The following is a 19,665-nucleotide window of genomic DNA, read 5'->3' on the forward strand; positions in this document are numbered from 1 at the left end:
GACCGGAAAGCCTGTCTAGGTCGTGAGATTCCCTCCCGTATACGAATCAGAGCGATCCAAGCCTGGAAAATTACTGACTTCCTCGGTTCGTTAAGTTTTCCATTTCACTCGCTGACCAATATTATTTATGACCTATACATAAATACTATGAAATATGTTACATATGAATGTACTATGAAGGTTTGTCTTCAATTGGCAAAAAATATATCTCAGTGTCTTATTACCTAGAATATTCAATGTTTATTTATTTTTTATTTCAAAACATATTACATACATAAATCATATTTACGTATAATGTTCCCGATGAGTAATTTCTGTTTCTTATTTTGGGACATGGGATTAAGGTTAACAAGACTGGAACACAAATAATAAAGTTACAAAAAAGATTTTTATTAAATAACCAAAATGAATACTAATACATGGCAAAATATAAAAACAACATGGTAAACAGGTAATGAGAAATAGAAGTTACTTATCGGGAATATTATGTGTATATAACTTATGTGTGTAATATTTTTTGAAAATAAATAAATAAATAAAAAATTTGCCGACGCTTCAAAATTTGGCGAAAATGTGTCACACCATTATCTTCACACCGCGAATAGCCACCTCCTTATTAGGGTGATGCTTCTTAATGTACGATGCAACAGTTTATGCAAGTCCCGGCTCACAAGTGAATGTCGTGAAAAAGCCCCTATCTTTGTAACTCGTTATGCGAACTATAGCTCGTTAAGGGAGTAACGTTTTCAGTTTTTATGCTCGTTATACGAATTACTCGTTTTGAGAGGTGCTCGTTACGGGAGCTTCCAATGTATATGCATTATAATTGATGAAAACATAAACGAAGTAACTAATTTGGAATGATCACTTGCCGATACTTGGCTCTAAGGAGCCAATGTTTGAACTTTAATAGGCTTCTTCTTAATCTTGAGTTACAAGTTACATTTCTATGCTTTCTGCTTAGTACTCTTGATTACTTTCGTGCAATATACAATAAATAATCACTCCGGTAGGGAGAGGGGAAGAAAGCGAGAATAAGAATGAGAGAGAAAGATAATCCCGGCAAAAGAAAAATCGGTTAAAAGCATAATTGAAGAATATTGCCAGTTTACTTAACAAAGGAACTGAAATATAGGTGCAACATTTTGAGTGTGTCCAAATACTTGTTCAAAAAATCTGGATTATCTCCAATTACAGGAGTTATTTTCATATTATTTTTTGACATCTCATCAAAGATGAAGCCCCGTAAATGCCCAGACTTCCATATTCTTCTTCATATTTGATGTCAAAAAATAATATGAAATATAGGTGTATATACTAATGATAAATACGGTTTTTTAGTAAGGTTAACCGTATAAAAAGAAAAAAATTGATACAAGTCGATTTAAAACTGAAAATAAGTATTAAAAAATATATTTAAAATATAAAGAAGTTATTCTTCCTCTGTGTTTTAGTGAAAGATCATGAAAAATTACAGCGATGCTTTTAATAGTATTTCTTGAATGTTTTCCGCAGATACTTTGTGGCACATTTTATAAACTTTTAATAGTAACCTAATGAAAAAAATCAATTTTCTCGGAAGTAGTATTTTTCGTTTTTACCAACAATTTGTTTAAAAATGTGATTCTTCCCTCGTATAAGAAGTAAAACTTTTTATGTTGAATAAACTGTTGATTACAAAATAAATTTTATAATCAACAATTTCTAGGATTGCTCTCTTTGCATTTAGTTATTTATTTACGGTTCATAAACGATGATCAATGATTTACATGATGCTTGATCATGTAAAGTTTTCCTTGGTGTTTTATATAGATTAAAAATAATATGGAAGTCTAGGTATTTACTGAGCTTATGACATATCATAGGCTGTTGAAGTAATTACTCTAAACACGTGTAACATTCACCATTCTACACATGATTGACAATCATACTACTCAATTTCGGTATTCTCTCGGTAATTTGTATTTGTATATATTTTTTAATTGACACCTTCTTTCTAATATGAGTTCTCGGCACCATTAACGGTTGAGTTGAGTATTTTTTTATTTGGAAGAACATTCACGAATTGTAAGATTCTTTTCGAATTATTTTACGTACTAATAGACGCCTGAAAGTATGACTGAAGTTTTTTAACATATAATTTGAGCAGTTATTGTATTCACAACATTTTGTTGAGTGTGTTGAGATGTTATTATAATCTCGAGTGTTGAGATGTCAATATAAATAACTCCTAAGTGGATCAACCGAGATTTGTGAACAAAAACTTGGACGCACTCAAAATTACGTGAATATGAATTGGATTTCACAACTGCGTAATAAGATATTAAATTTACTGTCATGACAACTGTGCCGCTCTCTGAGATTTAAAGAGAGTGAAAACAATGTCGACAGAAATCCACTTGTTTATTCCCTCAAGAGACTGAATTGTCCCAAAAATAAATGAACTCAAATGGATTTTCTTCCTACGCCCTACTAATTAATTGTGGGCTTCTACAGAATACGGTATACACCATTCTAATTCATGAATATATGTATGAATATTTTGATATTTATATCTCTTAGAATGATGCTTATTTTGTCATAGGATTATTGTTTTGTATGTATGTATGTGTGTATATATATATATATATATATATATATATGTATATATATATATATATATATATATATATATATATATATATATATATATATATATATATATATATATATATATATATATATATATTTATATATATAAATATATATATGTATTTATATATAAATATATGTATATATATATATATTTTTGTATATATTTATATATATAAATATATATACACACACACAAATGTCTTGTCAAATTATAAGCTTAAATAATAAAAATGAAAATGGTATTTTCTGGCGTTTCTCATGTGCGTAATTATAATCCAAGATTCGGACCTCACATACTAATATAAGAGTTTCTGCTTAGTAAAAAGCTTCTTTACATCTCGCCAATAGATGTCTCTAGTGAAGTTCTAGTGATTCAAGAACAAGGTTTCTAAATTGGTTCATATATACAGAACTTCCAAGAATTTGAGTAGTGTGGTTGTCAATAATGGGTGAAATTGGTGAATGTTACACGTGTGTAAAGTGATCACTTAAACCAGCCTATGACGGTCGTCAGCCCCGTAAATGCCCAGATTTCCATATTCTTCTTCATCTTTGACGAGATGTCAAAAAATAATATAAAAATAAGACACCTATTACACTGTCGCTTTATTATCCCGGTGCCTATGTTCAAATCAAAAAAAGTAAATAATGTTTTTAAAAAAAATATATATATATTTATATTTTTTCAACGTGGTCACTTTATGAGACTTTGGAAAAGCGATCTGGCGACAACTATACAATAGTAGAGTATTAAATTTTACTCGAAGTGTTTCGTTACTACAAAGCTCCCTACTACAAAGGACAGGCAAGCAATCACGAACGCCAAGTTTTTAATCAGGGTGGACAATAAGGGAGGGCGAGATCTGATATTTTATTTATTTATGTTTATTCGAAACTTTGATGTAAAGCATCGCGAGCCTCTAAGGTTCTTTTGGGATAATCATTATTTAAAATACATTGAAATAAAGAAATATAACATAAATAATAACAAAGAAATACTTAACACTTTGCTACAAGTAAAATCGAGTGATGTTAAACAAACATACACATTTATGTACGTGTGTGTGTATATATATATATATATATATATATATATATATATACATATATATATATATATATATATATATATATCTATATATATATATATATATATATATATATATATATATATATATATATATATATATCTATATATATATATATATAAATATATATATATATATATATATATATATATATATATATATATATATATATATATATATATATATATATATATATATATATATATATATATATATATATATATATATATATATATATATATATATATATATATATATATATATATATATATATATATATATATATATATATATAAAAATTTAAAGTTTAAAAATATAATATCTAAAATGCATTAAAAATAAATATCAAGCCACTTTTTAAACTTTTTACTGTGCAACAGATCTTTTTAGGTAAAACCTGAAGGTTTTTTACTCCATTTGAAAAATATTTTGGATAAAAAAAAAAAAATTAAACAATACCTTTACTTCAAAATGCAAAAACAACACTTTCTGCCCTGTAGCGGGTAAATATTAAGTTTAAAATATGCCGTTTTCGCCGGGATATAGTACATTTTCTGGGCATTCCGAAAACATGCATAACTGAAAATTTTCGATTTATAACGTTCTTGAAAGGAGTGAGCGAATTATCAAAGAGGCGTTTTATTGCCCGAATCGAAATACTGTATTTAATATCACATTTCAAAGAGCGTGTCAACTATTGAAGCAATAAACGGATAAAACGAGTTCCTGCTGTATTATTAGGTCCATGGCTGACTTATTAAAGAGAATCGGAATTTATCGCATGGCAAACAAAAGACGTAATATGGCAGTTCATACAAAAAGAGTTATTCCGATAATGACACACGTGTGCTTCAGTCATTATTAATGGACTACTTCATTTTTAATTTTGACATCAAACTTAACATGATACACACTTTTTGATATTTTCATTCGGTAACTTTAATTATAATATACCAGTTCATACAACCCTAATATCAACCGTTAATTATTTATATGGAAGGCAAAGTCAGTCTCGTGCTCAAAAAATATCGGAAATATGTGTCGCCTACTTTCAAAATCCGCCAGATCCATGTTAGTCGATTTTACAAAATGCAAAATTCTCCGGGTAACATTTATGTTTCTAAGATTTGTCTATCTTTAGATAAAATCGTCTATCTTTATGAAATATAGAATTTTCCCATTTTTATAGAAATTTTTTCAGTAACAAAAAAAACACGAGACACAAACTGATAATGACGTCATCTTAATGTTTGACATATCCCCGCTCTGTGATTGGCCGATACGGGTCAGAAGACAAGTTCCATGAATATAGCGGAATTTGAAACACAACACTATTTAAGTATTTTTACCAGGGTTTTCAAGTACATTATAAATATTTTAAACAATAAAACCCACAACACACACACACACACGCACGCACGCACGCACGCACGCACGCACGCACGCACGCACGCACGCACGCACGCACGCACGCACGCACGCACGCACGCACGCACGCACGCACGCACGCACGCACGCACGCACGCACGCACGCACGCACGCACGCACGCACGCACACACACACACACACACTCGATGTATGATAAATGTTCGGATGATAAAGGAAATAATAGAATAAAAAGTGATCACTTAAACCATCTGCGACTCATAGTCTTCGTCATCGTTGTTGTGAGATTTCAATATAACTCCCAAGTGGATACACCGAGAATTGTGAACAAAGATTTGACCACATCCGAATATTATGAATTTGCTGCGTAGTGTAGATTACTATCGTTGTGTGAAAAAATATTTTTAAATATGATTTTACCATTCAATAACTCTTTTCTTTTCAAAACCATATAGTTATTTCGAAGAAAAACATATTTTTTCAATACAAAAATGGTGCTTCAAGAAAAAAATCTATTACATAAAATGTTACCTGGGTTTTGAGAAAATTAAGTTGCAACTTATTTAATACTAGGCTTTAATAGATTGGTTAGATTATGAGCTAATAAATTTATAAAATATATATTTTTATATTATTTTACAGCATTTTGTGTTTTGTTTATGTTTCGGAAAATATGGATTAGGTTTTAACTCATTCGCCGCCAATCACGCGCCAGTGCGTGACGTGTATTCAATATATTATTCATATTCGGATTAGTCGGCATCGTGTGTTAAGCGAGTGTAGTCGTATCGGCGTGGATGAAAAGACAATTTTAGAAACATTTTGCATTTAATTTTACTTTATATTTATCAATATTATCATCATACCAAGAAAAATAACGTGGCTTCTGGTGAAATATTGCTTCCCTAACCGGCAGCGAATGTGTTAACCAAACGACATGTTGATTGCTCATTTTCCATTTATTTTTTGTATTTACCAAGGAAAATACAAAGACTTTTAGTCCCAACATATCGGTCACTCCTTTCAACAACGTCATATATCAAAAAACATGATTTTACAGGAGATCGTTTTTAAAGTTTAAAAATATAATACATGTATTCAAAATAAATATCAAGCCGCTTATTGAACATTTTACTGTGCAACAGATCTTTTTAGGTAAAACCTAAAGGTTTTTTCTCCATTTGAAAAATAGTTAAACAATACCTTTTCTTCAAAATGCAAAATACAACACTTTCTGCCCGGTAGCCGGTAAATATTAAAGTTAAAAATATACCGCTTTTGCTGGGATATAGATCATTTTCTGGGCATTCCGAAAACATGCACAACTGAAAATTGACAAATTTTGATTTATGACGTTCTTGAAAGGAGTGAGCGATATGTTACATTGCTTCTTCGTTTGACGTACTTGAATTTTTTTCTTCAAACAAAATTTTTGTATTGTTACCTCAGTGTTCTTAAGGTGGAGACTGACCGGAGCATTTCGTCGTAACATAACGTCGTAACATCGCTCGCGGCAAGCATCAGCGAGCATTAGAACTATGGATGAAGCGCTCGGCTCGCTGTACTGACTGCCTGAATGCTCGCATCGTAACGTGTTACGTTACAAAGAAATGCTCCGGTCAGTCTCAACCTTTATATATAGCATCTGACATGTACATCTATATTGCACGTATGAGCGATACAATATTATTGTATTGCTTTGTATCATTATGTATATGTCGCTCTCTTCTGTTCCACTTCCGTGGCGTTAGAATGTATAGATCTCTTTACCAATCTCTCTACGTCATATGTTTCTTCTCTCTCATGTAACGAAATGTGTCCAATAAATGTAATGTATCCTTGAAATTTCACATCTAAAAAATTGATTATTTGTGCACTACTTATTGCCATTGGGGAGGTAAAGGTGTAAAAAATAAAACATGAAGAAATTAAAAATATTAAAATTTATTTTTAACAAATATTAAAAACAAAAATACTCATGTAAGGTGTGTTGTACCTTAGTACAAATATATACTTTAACACATTAAAAAAAAAATTGTTATGGAACTTTGAAATCGTTTTAACTTTTTAGAAAACTTTAATAACATAAAACATATTTTATAACTTGACAATTGTTTTTCAATCAACTGTTTTATCTTTAACGTATTATGACTAATTTTTGTATTCTCAGTCAACTGCATTGAATGCCACAAAGATATCATCGTGTTTTTGCATCCGCTGCAGATAATATAATATATTTAATTGAAATGGTAACATGAAAAATTCTAAAATTACTGATATCACTTGAATAACTTAGATAATTTAACCCAATTACATTTGATGTGTAGACTCCGAAGATCATCTATTATGTTTTCCCCCAAGTCGCATTGTGGTTGGGCATTGACAGAGTTGAGATCATACGTCAATCCAATATTCTTTTGTGCCCTAAAAAAAATAATGATATGACTACTACTACTTCTACTGTCACGCCGATTCACCGCAGGGGTAGGCAGAAAGGATGGAACGCCACACTCTTCTGTCCTGACATACACTCCTCGCCTCCTTCACATCCATACATCAAGTCATACATGCCCTTCAATTACGCAGACTTTTGACACTGCCAGATTTTAGGTTCTGGTAGAGGATGAATTATAAGTCAAATTCATTCCTGTTTATTACAGGATCTAGAAAAATAAAAACAGTAGACATATTTATACCTTTCCACTCCATTCCAAGCGATCATTACTCCGTTATCTGTACATAATTTTGGTCGCGGACGTACAAGATTGTACCCCATTTCATTACAAACAATTTCTAGACCTTTTGCTATAAAGTTGTTACAGGCAACACCACCAGATACAACCTGAAAAGAAAATGAAGCATTTATGATATAATAATTCAAAATAGATGTTTTCATCTAAATGATTTTAACGCTACTTTACCCTAGATTTTGGGACATTCATAAAATTTATGACAGACATCCAATTTACCGATATTTTATGTAATGAACCAATTTTGAAACATTATTCTTGACTTCACTAGAGACATCTATTGGTGAGATGAAAAGAAGCTTTTTATTGAGCCGAAACTCTTTTATTAGTTTTATATTATCCACTGACACTTCGTGATGGAATTGCATTTTTAATTTATTATTAGATTAAAACCAATATTTTTAGCTTTTCCACTTTTTTATTTGACCAGCGACCGGGTTTCGTCGTTACCGACATCATCAGACTGGTCATCTGATGATGTCGGTAACGACGAAACCCGGTCGCTGGTCAAATAAAAAAGTGGAAAAGCTAAAAATATTGGTTTTAATCTAATAATAAATCTTTTATTAGTGTATATGAGGTTCGAATCCTGGATAAAAATAATGAATAATAATAATAATAATAATAATAAAATAAAAGCTTATATAATAAAAATGGAAATGGTGTTTTCTGGCATTTCTCATGTGTGTGATTATAATCCAGGATTCCGACCACACATACTAATAAAAGAGTTTCTGCCTAATAAAAAGCTTTTTTTCATCTCACCAATTTTATGCAATGCTTACAAAAAAAATGTAGCACTTATTTTTTGGCAAAAATGTGAGTTTTTCTTATCGTCATACATTTTACAACAGTCCCAAATTAAAGTATATTGAAACAAGTCCTGTGGTCTAGGGTTGAATTAAGAAAACTCTTAAATAGCGTGATGTTAAATCAAGGTTAACTGTTATCATAAATGATATAACCTTATATTAATATAGGTTTTTTTTACATTAAAACTTTCCTTAATTTTACACTGTTTTTTGTTTGTCAAGTTCTTAAGGTGAAATAATGAGGTTTTGTTGCATATAAATATAATACAAACCCCAATTATAAATATTATTTACACACATTTTATAAATATCTCGCAGTATAAATACAATAATTCTCTTTGGAAAGAGTTTGAATAATCGCACAGATAAATATTTATTATAATATTTTCAATTGTACATTCACAGTTTAAGCAAGATACTAACAAACACATTGTTTGTAAGAAATGCTTATATGTATGCGTCTTTCACATACTGTGGACGATTGTCCACTATACGGGATTTCACCGTCCGGCACTCCGGTTTTAAAAATCAAAACCACTACGACAGTTTGGCGTGATTGAATTTACGCGCAACGTGCTCACGCACCGATCAAGAGCACCTCTCCGAAGAAAGATGGACAAAAGCACAAGCCAATTGTCGTTTTAAAACGCTAACTGACGTGCCAGATGGTAAAATTACACGGAATTCCGGATAGTGAACAAGCGCCCCGTTGGTAGAGAATGGGAGACATTTATAAGAGTTCTATTTGCTTACTTTTGGTAGAGCCCGAGAGATGTCAAAAAACATTGTACAGATGGGAATTGGGTTTACGGTTACTTGTGATTAGTATACTGAGGGTCGGGCGGCAGACTGTCTGGGTATAATAAGGGTCGGGGTTGATTACCCTAACTTAAAAAACCGCCCGACAACAAAGTATTAATTACATTAAATATGACCTAAGAATGTAGGTATCATGAAGTTTTATGTTTCCCTTGTAAGATATTTACATGGAGACCCCTTCGGTAGTCGGCTGTTGATTGAATTCTGTGTTTCGTTGTATCCCTTTATATCAATTTCTCATAGATCTGCATGTGATTATAATATGAAATAATGTATTGAAAAGATGAATTGAATTTACAACATTTTGAGTGTGTCCAAATACTTGTTCACAAAATCTGGATTATAATATAAGAGTTTCTGCTTAATAAAAAGCTTCTTTACATCTCACCAATAGATGTCTCTAGTGAAGTTCTAGAGATTCATGAACAAGGTTTCTAAATTGGTTCATATATATAGAACTTCCAAGAATTTGAGTAGCGTGGTTGTCAATAATGGGTAGAATTGGTGAATGTTACACGTGTGTAAAGTGATCACTCAAACCAGCCTATGACGGTCGTAAGCCCCGTAAATGCCCAGACTTCCATATTCTTCTTCATCTTTGATGAGATGTCAAAAAATAAGATGAATTGAAGTTTATTGAAAAGTGTAAATGTAGTTCAGATGTACCAAAAATCTAAATTAATTAAATGGTTTGGACCAAAGTTGAGTGAAATTATCATACAACATTTTGAGTGTGTCCAAATACTTGTTCACAAAATCTAGATTATCTCCAATTATGGGAGTTATTTTCATATTATTTTTCACATATCATCAAAGATGAAGAAGAATATGGAAGTTTGCCCAGACTTCCATATTCTTCTTCATCTTTGATGAGATATCAAAAACAATATGAAATTATCATGTGTACAACAATAAAAATATAGACGCTGTTTTGCTACAGTTATTGTGCAAATAAAGTTGACAAAATACTGAAATCGCAATACAAATTATCGCAAGAATACTTTAAAACATCAGAATTTAAAATAACGAAACGCGTCAATTAGACTGGCTTTTTACTTCTTTTGAAGAGAAATATCTCACCAATGTTTTCTTATTGCTAGGTATATAATTTTTTATTTCCAAATATTCCATGGCTCTTTGTGTCCGTTGGCATAGATGTCGTGTAATTGCAAGTTGAAATCCGGAACATAAGTCATACAGCTCAGGAATCACTCCATCTCCCATGATCCCTAAAAAAAACATTTTAAATTAAATTAGATAGTAAATCAAAAATAGAGGGAACAATTTATTTTAACAAATCGATTTTGAACACTATGTAGATAAAATTAAATTTACTATAGAACTTCACCAACATTTATAAACCAGTTAAATGTAAATTCAGCGACATTTCACTTACCTACATAGGCAATTCAAAATCAAACCTAACTCATATTGCTCACTCCTTTCAAGAACGTCATAAATCAAAAAACTTGATTTTTCAGGAGAACGTTATTAAAGTTTAAAAATATAACACAATGTATTAAAAATAAAAATTTTAAGCCACTTACTGAACTTTTTACTGAGCAACAGATCTTTCTAGGTAAAACCTGAAGGTTTTTTCTCCATTTGAAAAATATTTAATATATTTAAAAAAAGTAATTAAACAATACCTTTTCTTCAAAATGCAAAAACAACACTTTCTGTCCTGTAGCGGGTAAATATTAAATTAAAAATAATCCTCTTTTGCTGGGATATGGTACATTTTCTTGGCAAACCGAAAACATGCACAACCGAAAATTTACGATTTTTGATTTATGACGTTCTTGAAAGGAGTGGGCGATATATTAGCTGAACTTTGAATTTCACTTAATTTTTTTAATTAACAAAATTACATAAAACATTTTAGCGATGATTAAAATATATATCACCATCCTTTATGTTCTACACAAATAATCATTGTTTAAACATCGTAAAGGTGTGATTGATTGGTAACTGTTTCTTATTCAGTAACCTAATAGGGATGATACTGGTTACTTTTTCTTGGTTTATATATTTTCCCGCAAAAGTTTTTGATATCAAATAATAAACTATATTACAACCTGGAAATAAGCCATATGCAACCAAATTTGTGCATTGATCAGCGTGATCAGCTTTAAATGATCAAATCCAAAGACCAATTAATTAACAACTCTTTTTAAAGAAGTCGTTATTTTATTTGATCCTCTAAAACAGTGCTCTGCAACCGGCGTGCCGTGAGCTGGATACAGGTGTGCCGCAGCCAAATTCAATGTATTTGACATTTTACAATTTTTCATTATGTAATCAATACACTATTTATTATTTCGGCATTTACTTTGTAGTAAGACATGATAAAATTGTTAAATAAAAACACTTGTTTATAACACTTGTTTATTTACAGAACTGTTAATTTTTTATTTTGTTTTAGTTTACATTTAGACCTAAAGATGTAAGCATAGCTTCCGAAACTAGTCGTCTTAAAATAAGTGTTTTTCTTTAACAATTTTATTCAATACACAATGACAAATTATTTTTCATAATTTGTCTTTTATTCTTCAGAATGAAGTATATTGTAACATGACAACATTGATGTCAAGGAGTGGGGAATGATGTCAGCCTATGGATACCCGCCATGTTGCCTGGAGCACGCGTACTAGAAAACAACCGTTGGCAAGCCGCACTTCTTCCCTGGACCAATGTAGATCATACACAAAATTGTATCGCGCTTGGATACAAACTATTGAGTATTTTTACTGACAAACACGACGGCTGTTACAGAATAATAATTGCTATAAGTAAGTAATTTTTCAATGGCCCCCAATGCTTAGTCCCAACTGTTGAAAACTGCGTAGTGTGATTTGTACACACCATGACCGCACCAAAGTAGCCATAAACAAAGAAAAGTGACCCTTACGAGTCGCTGAAAACTCATACGCATGCATTATACTGTACAAAAAATGTGTGTTAATTTAACATCAATATATTTAAGCGTTTGTGTGTTACGGAATTTTACGAAGAGTTTTGGTGTGTCGTAAGTGAGAAAAGGTGCGGAGCACAGTTCTAAAACACAGCTGCAATTTCTTACAAATTGGGACCAGTAAAAAAACCAAAAAAAAACCAACACACTGGTCCAACTAAAATGATTACTTGATGGAAGTACAAACCGTAATATTTCTCCTTTGTTAATGCATGGCGTACAACTTTATTCTTTATGCCGGAAAAGCTGAAGTTACAATCTCTGGAATAAATATAAACAAAGAAAATGAGAAGTGAGAACAATTCATTATGTCGCTAGAGCTGAATTCATTTTTATAAATTCATAATTACAAATAGCACATTGCAAATATGATTTATAGATCAAATTTAAATCTTGCAAATTATTAATAAGTATCAAAGGCGAGTGTTAACTGCAAAAATTATTTACAACATTTTGAGTGTGTCCAAATACTTGTTCACAAAATCTGGATTGTCTCCAATAACAGGAGTTATGAGAGACAATCCAGATTTTGTGAAAATGTATTTGGACACACTCAAAATGTTGTAAATAAATTATCTGGTCAAATTATAAGCTTAAATAATAAAAATGAAAATGGTATTTTCTAGCGTTTCTCATGTGTGTAATTGTAATCCAGGATTCGGACCTCACATACTAATATAAGACTTTCTGCTTACTAAAAAGCTTCTTTACATCTCACCAATAGATGTCTCTAGTGAATTTCTAGTGATTCAAGAACAAGGTTTCTAAATTGGTTCATATATAAAGAACTTCCAAGAAATTGAGTAGTGTGGTTGTCAATAATGGGTAGAATTGGTGAATGTTACACGGGTGTAAAGTGATCACTTAAACCAGCCTAAGACGGTCGTCAGCCCCGTAAATGCCCAGACTTCCATATTCTTCTTCATCTTTGATGAGATGTCAAAAAATAATATGCAAAAATTATAATGAAGTTAATGTTTAACTAATCTGTCCATCATTACTGTGTTTGAAAATGATGCTGAATGCATCAAAACACGTGTCGCCATCGATTTTAATATAAAGTGGTACATATTTACAGCTTAAAATAAAAATGGATTCTTTTTATTTTTATTTCGTAACATCCATTGTGACACATGTTTCAATGCATTCCTCATCATTTCCAAACACCATATGTGAAGCAAACTCAAAATTTCAGAGTTGCGTCCTTGTGACGTTGTAGGATGAAGTGGAGGTAGAAGCTGTTTATATATATTTATTTATTTTATTTTTTATCAGTGGGAACAAAGACAATGAGGGGGTAGGCTCGAGTCATCGTCATATTTTTATCTATGGGTTTATTTTTATTTTTATTTTTATGAATTTCTCTTATTTCGAAATGTTGCAGTTTATGACTTGTCGTATGAACAACTTTTAAATGAAAAATAAATTAATAAGTATAAAATAAAAAACATGTCCTACCCTCCTTTAAACCCTTAACGTCCCGAGAATATTAATCTTAAATTTAGACTTAACTTCTTTTTCAGGCTTTGAAAATTGTGCGGAATGCATCGAAACACGTGTCACAATAGATTTTAAGAAATAGTTGTACTTATCACAAAGTGACTGTGGAATCAATCAATGAAATTAAGATTCAACTTACCTATAAGTAGACATGGGAACTGAGAACTCAAACATGAGTGGGTTTTTCGCGAATGTTGATGCTAACTCTATAGCTTGACCTCCGGATAATTGTGAAAACATTTCAATGTTCCGCAGCTTCAACCGCCTTGATGTCTAAAATTATAAAAAACATAATTCACTTGTTTATAAATAAAATACAGTTTTGCATAAGATAACAACACAACCTAATACTATGGCTGTCGTCACGCTTGTGAGAAATCAACATAAATTACATTCTGGGATGCATAGATTCAAACTAGCGGCTGGACACTTGCGTTGATTACTTTTTTTTATCAAAACAGCTCCTACAGCCCCTCCATCCATCAACGCCTTAAGGACACAAATTCAAAATTTAGACTCAATATAATGCATTTTAAAAAAACTGCGCGCACGCAACGAATGGACTATACGACAGCCGGGTCTTCTATAAGGCCGCCAAATTTTCTGCTGCGAGTCTGTTAATGTTAATATTTTTGTGTAAATACACTATAAAAACGTAATAAGTAAATTGTGTACTGTGACGTCTATAATAGATATCTGAACGACTTACGAAAGTTTCACTACAAAAAATAGCCAAAAATATGCTATTTTTGTCAAAAATATTGTAATGTAAAATAATCCAGCACGGGACGGAAAGTTTGACACCCGAAATTGAGCAACTTAGACGTTAAAAATACTTGGTCATGCTTAGTTTTCCTCGGTTTTTCTCTGCTTCTATTACCTACACATTCGCCTCATAAATTTGTTTTACTATCCTTTCTTCACTCATTCAATTCACATGCCCGAACACACCTTTCTTATTTTATAAATAATGTGTTGCATTCTTTCCTTATGTCACTGTTCGAACATCTATCATACAGTATTTTACCGCACATTCGTCTGAGAGAACACATTTGTAAGTTTGTCAACTTACTTTGTCATAAGCTTCACCGGGAGAGTCGTCGATAGTAGTGCCGAGCAGTTTGAAGTCATCGACATCATTCACTAAAGCTAACAGGCAATGTCCTCCGGAAATGAGAAGAACCAAAAATGGATACTCTACATCCTGTTCCTAAAAAATAAAATAAAAATACATTTTGGCATCTCAACATAGATGAAAAGGAATATGGAAGTCTGGGTATTTACAGGAATTAAATCTGATAAAATAAATAAAAATATATAAACTCCAAAATTCATTCCTTAAAAAATTGCATCATATTTTGTTGCTGTATTTTTCACGATTCCGGTCTAAAGAGCCAATTTGATTCAATCATGTTATATTATTAAAGATTTACATAATTATAACAGTACATAATTATAATTTAATGTAATAATAAACTTTGTATTATTGTAGCTGCAATGCTGCAGTTATAACAGGATGCCTCAGAAACTCGGAGCGGAGGAACAAACACATAAGAATAGAAAGTAAAATGAAAATATAAAAAACATGTGTTCGACCAATAGCCACTTATGAGATTCAGACAAGAGCAGATACTTCTAGAACAAAATCTCGACTTAGAACTTCCGAGATGAAGGCTCTCCGATCCATAACCTGAAACACATTGCGAGACCGAGTAAGAAATACCGACATCCGGAGCATGTGTAAGACGGAGGTTATCGTGAGGTGGGGACGACAACGAAGGTGATACCGGAATGAACATATATACAGAATGTCAGAAAACAGACATCCACGTATCGCCCTCCAAGGCAACCCTGAAGGACGCAGACCCCCAGGCAGACCTCCGAAAAGATGGAAAGACAGACAGCTGGGAGTCAACATCCCAAGAGCGACATGCGGAGGCACAAACAGATTCCTAAGATGACCAAAAAGAAGAAGAAGAAGTATTTTTCCGTTAGTTCAAAACTAACCTAATTTTATGTTCTCTTTTCTGAGGCCATCAATTCATATTTACACTGTTATGCTACGAATTTCTTCATAGCTGTACAAATATGGTAAGTACCTACTGGAGGGACGAGAAAACCCTTAGTAGGCATCCTGGGCAAGTAAACAATCTATGAGATAAATCATTGTTTGCGGGAAACACTTAAAAGCATCTTATATATATTGTTGGTAGAGAGCAGGAGACGCTTATCAGCGTTGTAACATTTTTGCTTATTTTTGGCAGAGAGAGAGAGAACGTGGATTGACAGCTGGGAATCGCAGGAGGCTAATCTTTCTTAAAAACAGGCCACAAGGCCTACACCAAGAAGAAAAAGAAGAAGTTTAGATGCTAAGTACCCAATTGGTGTTTTCGCCAACAAGATAGAAAAAGTATGCATATGGTTAAAATTACATGTTAAACTTTTAAAGTTCAACACATTTTTTGCGGGAAACGCTTAAAAGCTTCTTATACATACTGTTGATAGAAAAAGGGAGACGCTTATAAGTGTTCTATTTGCTTACTTTTAGTAGAGCGCGAGGCGCCAAAAAACATTGTACAGATCGAAATTGGGTTTGTGATTTACTAATCACGAATACTAATACTGAGGGTCGGGCAGCAGACTGTCGGAGCATAATTAGGGTCAGGATTGATGAAAAAACCACCCAACAACAATGTGTTAAGTACGGCAGCTAGGTACAGGCCACGTCTAAAGAGCCACAAAACACAATTTTCGAAAACAGTAATCACGTGAATAATATAAATTTTCGCATCTTTGTCTTACCATTCTAGCAGTTAATGCATGAGCTTCCATGTGATGAATCGGTATAAGGGGCTTGTTGTACTTCCGACATAGATGTTTGGCATATTTCAAACCAATCATCAAACTCAATGATAATCCTGTAAAAAAACATACAAGTCATAATACAACATATACAGATAGTGACAAGCAGGAAAGTGCTTACCATATAGAAAAGCAGTGCCTATCCTAACTTATCCGCATGACAGGACGCAACCAGTACCTACCCTAAAACACTTAGTAGTACCAGTTTACCTTACTGCCTACCCTAATAAGTAGTACCTAGCTTACCTTACTACCTGCCTCTACCACCTACCCTAATTAATTCTCTGTGCATGCCACTGGTGACAAGTAATACAAAAGTGATACCATACCCGTTTCAAGTGACAAATAATAAAAATATACATGTTTATGTATATTTTTAATTAAATTTTAATTGTGGATTAGAGTTGTGTTTTTGCAGCACAAACTTCTGATCAGTAAAGTTCTCCTTTATTTGTCTGATGAAGTGATGGATGTAATTCTGCGCTGCATGTTTTTTGCCTATGACCACTATAAATACAGTGAAACCTCTATCTATCGTTTTTAAAGGGACCTATTAAAATAAACTATGGACGAGGATAGCTGACCACAATAGCCTACAAAGACAATAAGTTGGGATGGAGCCAGGAAGAAGGAGACATTAGAAATGCTTCAATATAAATGAAAATTATAAATTGCCAGTGCCCTTTACTATGACCCAAATATTATATTATGACCTAAATATTATTTTTTAATATTTTTTCAAGTTAAACCTACGAAATTTCTTTGAAATATTTTATCAGTTTAAGAGGTAGCAGACCCCCAGGAAGACCACCTAAACAATGGAGAGATAGCTGGTCTTCCACCTCCCAGGAGCGGACCGGAGAATGACAGGACATAGTCCTAAATAAAGAGGAAGAATAATAAGAACAGGAAAGAAACTCAATATTTAAAATAACTAACAAAGTACAAATAAAATCAAAAGAATATTAAACGCAAAATGTAGATAAATATTGACAAAATAAATCACCAGGTCTATTAGTCACCGCTACAGCATCAATATCAGATCCAGTTAACCCTGCTTTTTTAAATGCTTCATCAGCTATTCGCTCCATATTACTCCTGTGAAGATCTTGAGCGATGGGTGGTATGATACCACCATTTCTAAAATAAAAAGACCTAACATTAATTAAATAGTCGAAGAAATTATTCAATACATTACTATAAAACATTAACCTTAAATGTACTAGTTGCTGAGAATGTAACGCTTCGCCCAATATCTGCCCAGTTTCATTGACAATAGCGCAGCCTGTATCGTCACAAGATGTTTCAATCCCGAATATTATAGATTTCTTCCTAATTTCCGAAGAAAAAGAACGCCGGATAACATTTTTAAATCCTAGTTTATCCGATATAACTTTGGCGGGAATCCTTGACAAGCACATGTTAAATAATACAGACATGGCTGTCGTTCTTGAAATTTGAAATTGTGCTTTATTTATGATATGTTTAGTTACAAACTATCTTTATTTTCGTAAGAAATAGTTGTTGTCCATAACCCGAATATTTAAACTTATACTGTCATTTTGACAGCTATCCCGCTGATTCTCTATCAGACCATAGATTAAAAAAGAAATAATAGCGGATCTTTGGGATGCGTTCGAACTTTCCAGCCGTACTCACATACACCATACCTACTCACAAAAACAAAACTCAGCTTTGTAAGAAGAGACATGTATGAATAAACTCAGATTTTCGCTATTCCTTTGGTAAAGGGTTTTTTAGGGGTATAAACATTCAAATTTTCCGCAATAAACTGATGGTGGCCGAATTAAAGTAAAGTCAAAGTCTTCTTCTTCTTCTTTTTGTGGATCCTAAGGATCTGTTTGTGTCTCCGCTTGTCGCTTTTCTGACCCCCAGACCTTTCCACCTTTTTGGAGGTCTGCCTGGGGGTCTGCGTCTTTCAGGGTTCCACGTGGAATCCCAGCTCATGTACTTGAATTGATATTGTAGCCATGGATTGATTACACGTATGCGTTTCGTAAATTACAGCTTATACATGTAGAGTGTCCGGTGGCAAAATTCGAAATTAAAAAAATTATAAAAAATAAAGTACAAAGGAAATACATTTTTTAAATTACTATCACAAAGAAGAGAGTGTGGATTTTATTTCTTATAAATTATTTAGTCTAAATGTAGACCGTCACGTCGGACACACTCTTGAAATCTGGCCTCAGTATTGCGTGCCACTTGTTAGAGAAGTGACGTCGGGATGCCATTAACTTTGCGAACAATATTTTTTTTAAGTGAGATGGTCGCGGGGTCGGTTTTATAACCTGCTGATATGAAATCACGAAATCAATTTCTAGAGACATAAATATAACCTTATTACATTTCCTTGAAATGGACGATGATTCACCTTTTCACACAATATGTGTGTTGCTTTTTTTTTAAACCTTGAAATCAACAAAATTTCAATCCCCTTACACCCAATCATTTTTTTGAGAATAACATTTTTTAGAGAAACATCCTTGATAAATTTTGCAAGAGAGAATTTAAAGTTTTAAAATCAAAATTATAATTATGCTACGACTTTTTGTAATTGACTTAAGGCCTAGTATTCATAAGGTCTCAACTTAATAAAAATTTTGCAAAAGAAAATGATGAATGAAAATATTGATAATATCGGCTGTCATAAACACAAAACGAGTCTTATGCAATCCTTTATAGGTTAAGTATGTTAACTTATATATTCCTCCCGAGTGATAATACCCTATTCAAACGCCCACTCATCTCTGCCGCGCTTCTAAAAGGATGAAAGTGAAGAAATGTTTGACTTTGCAGCAGTACCAAGTATTCCCAT

At 32.4% G+C, this 19,665-nt stretch overlaps 1 protein-coding gene across 1 annotated transcript; it reads right to left on the reverse strand.

The window, feature by feature from the left end:
- Positions 1 to 7,037: 7,037 nt before the first annotated feature.
- On the reverse strand, positions 7,038 to 18,428 carry Tcs4 (Threonyl-carbamoyl synthesis 4). Its single transcript, XM_088260904.1, has 9 exons — positions 18,039 to 18,428; positions 17,833 to 17,966; positions 16,767 to 16,882; positions 15,037 to 15,174; positions 14,104 to 14,237; positions 12,652 to 12,725; positions 10,571 to 10,719; positions 7,806 to 7,951; positions 7,038 to 7,533 (listed from the first exon to the last, which is right to left on the reverse strand). The coding sequence occupies exons 1-9, from the start codon at positions 18,263 to 18,265 to the stop codon at positions 7,389 to 7,391; spliced, it is 1,263 nt and encodes a 420-aa protein (XP_088117030.1). The 5' UTR covers positions 18,266 to 18,428; the 3' UTR covers positions 7,038 to 7,388.
- Positions 18,429 to 19,665: the final 1,237 nt, after the last annotated feature.

Source organism: Brachycentrus maculatus, unplaced genomic scaffold (assembly GCF_059751285.1).
Source record: "Brachycentrus maculatus isolate JH-2025_06_01 unplaced genomic scaffold, ASM5975128v1 h1tg000144l, whole genome shotgun sequence".
Classification (NCBI taxonomy): domain Eukaryota; kingdom Metazoa; phylum Arthropoda; class Insecta; order Trichoptera; family Brachycentridae; genus Brachycentrus; species Brachycentrus maculatus.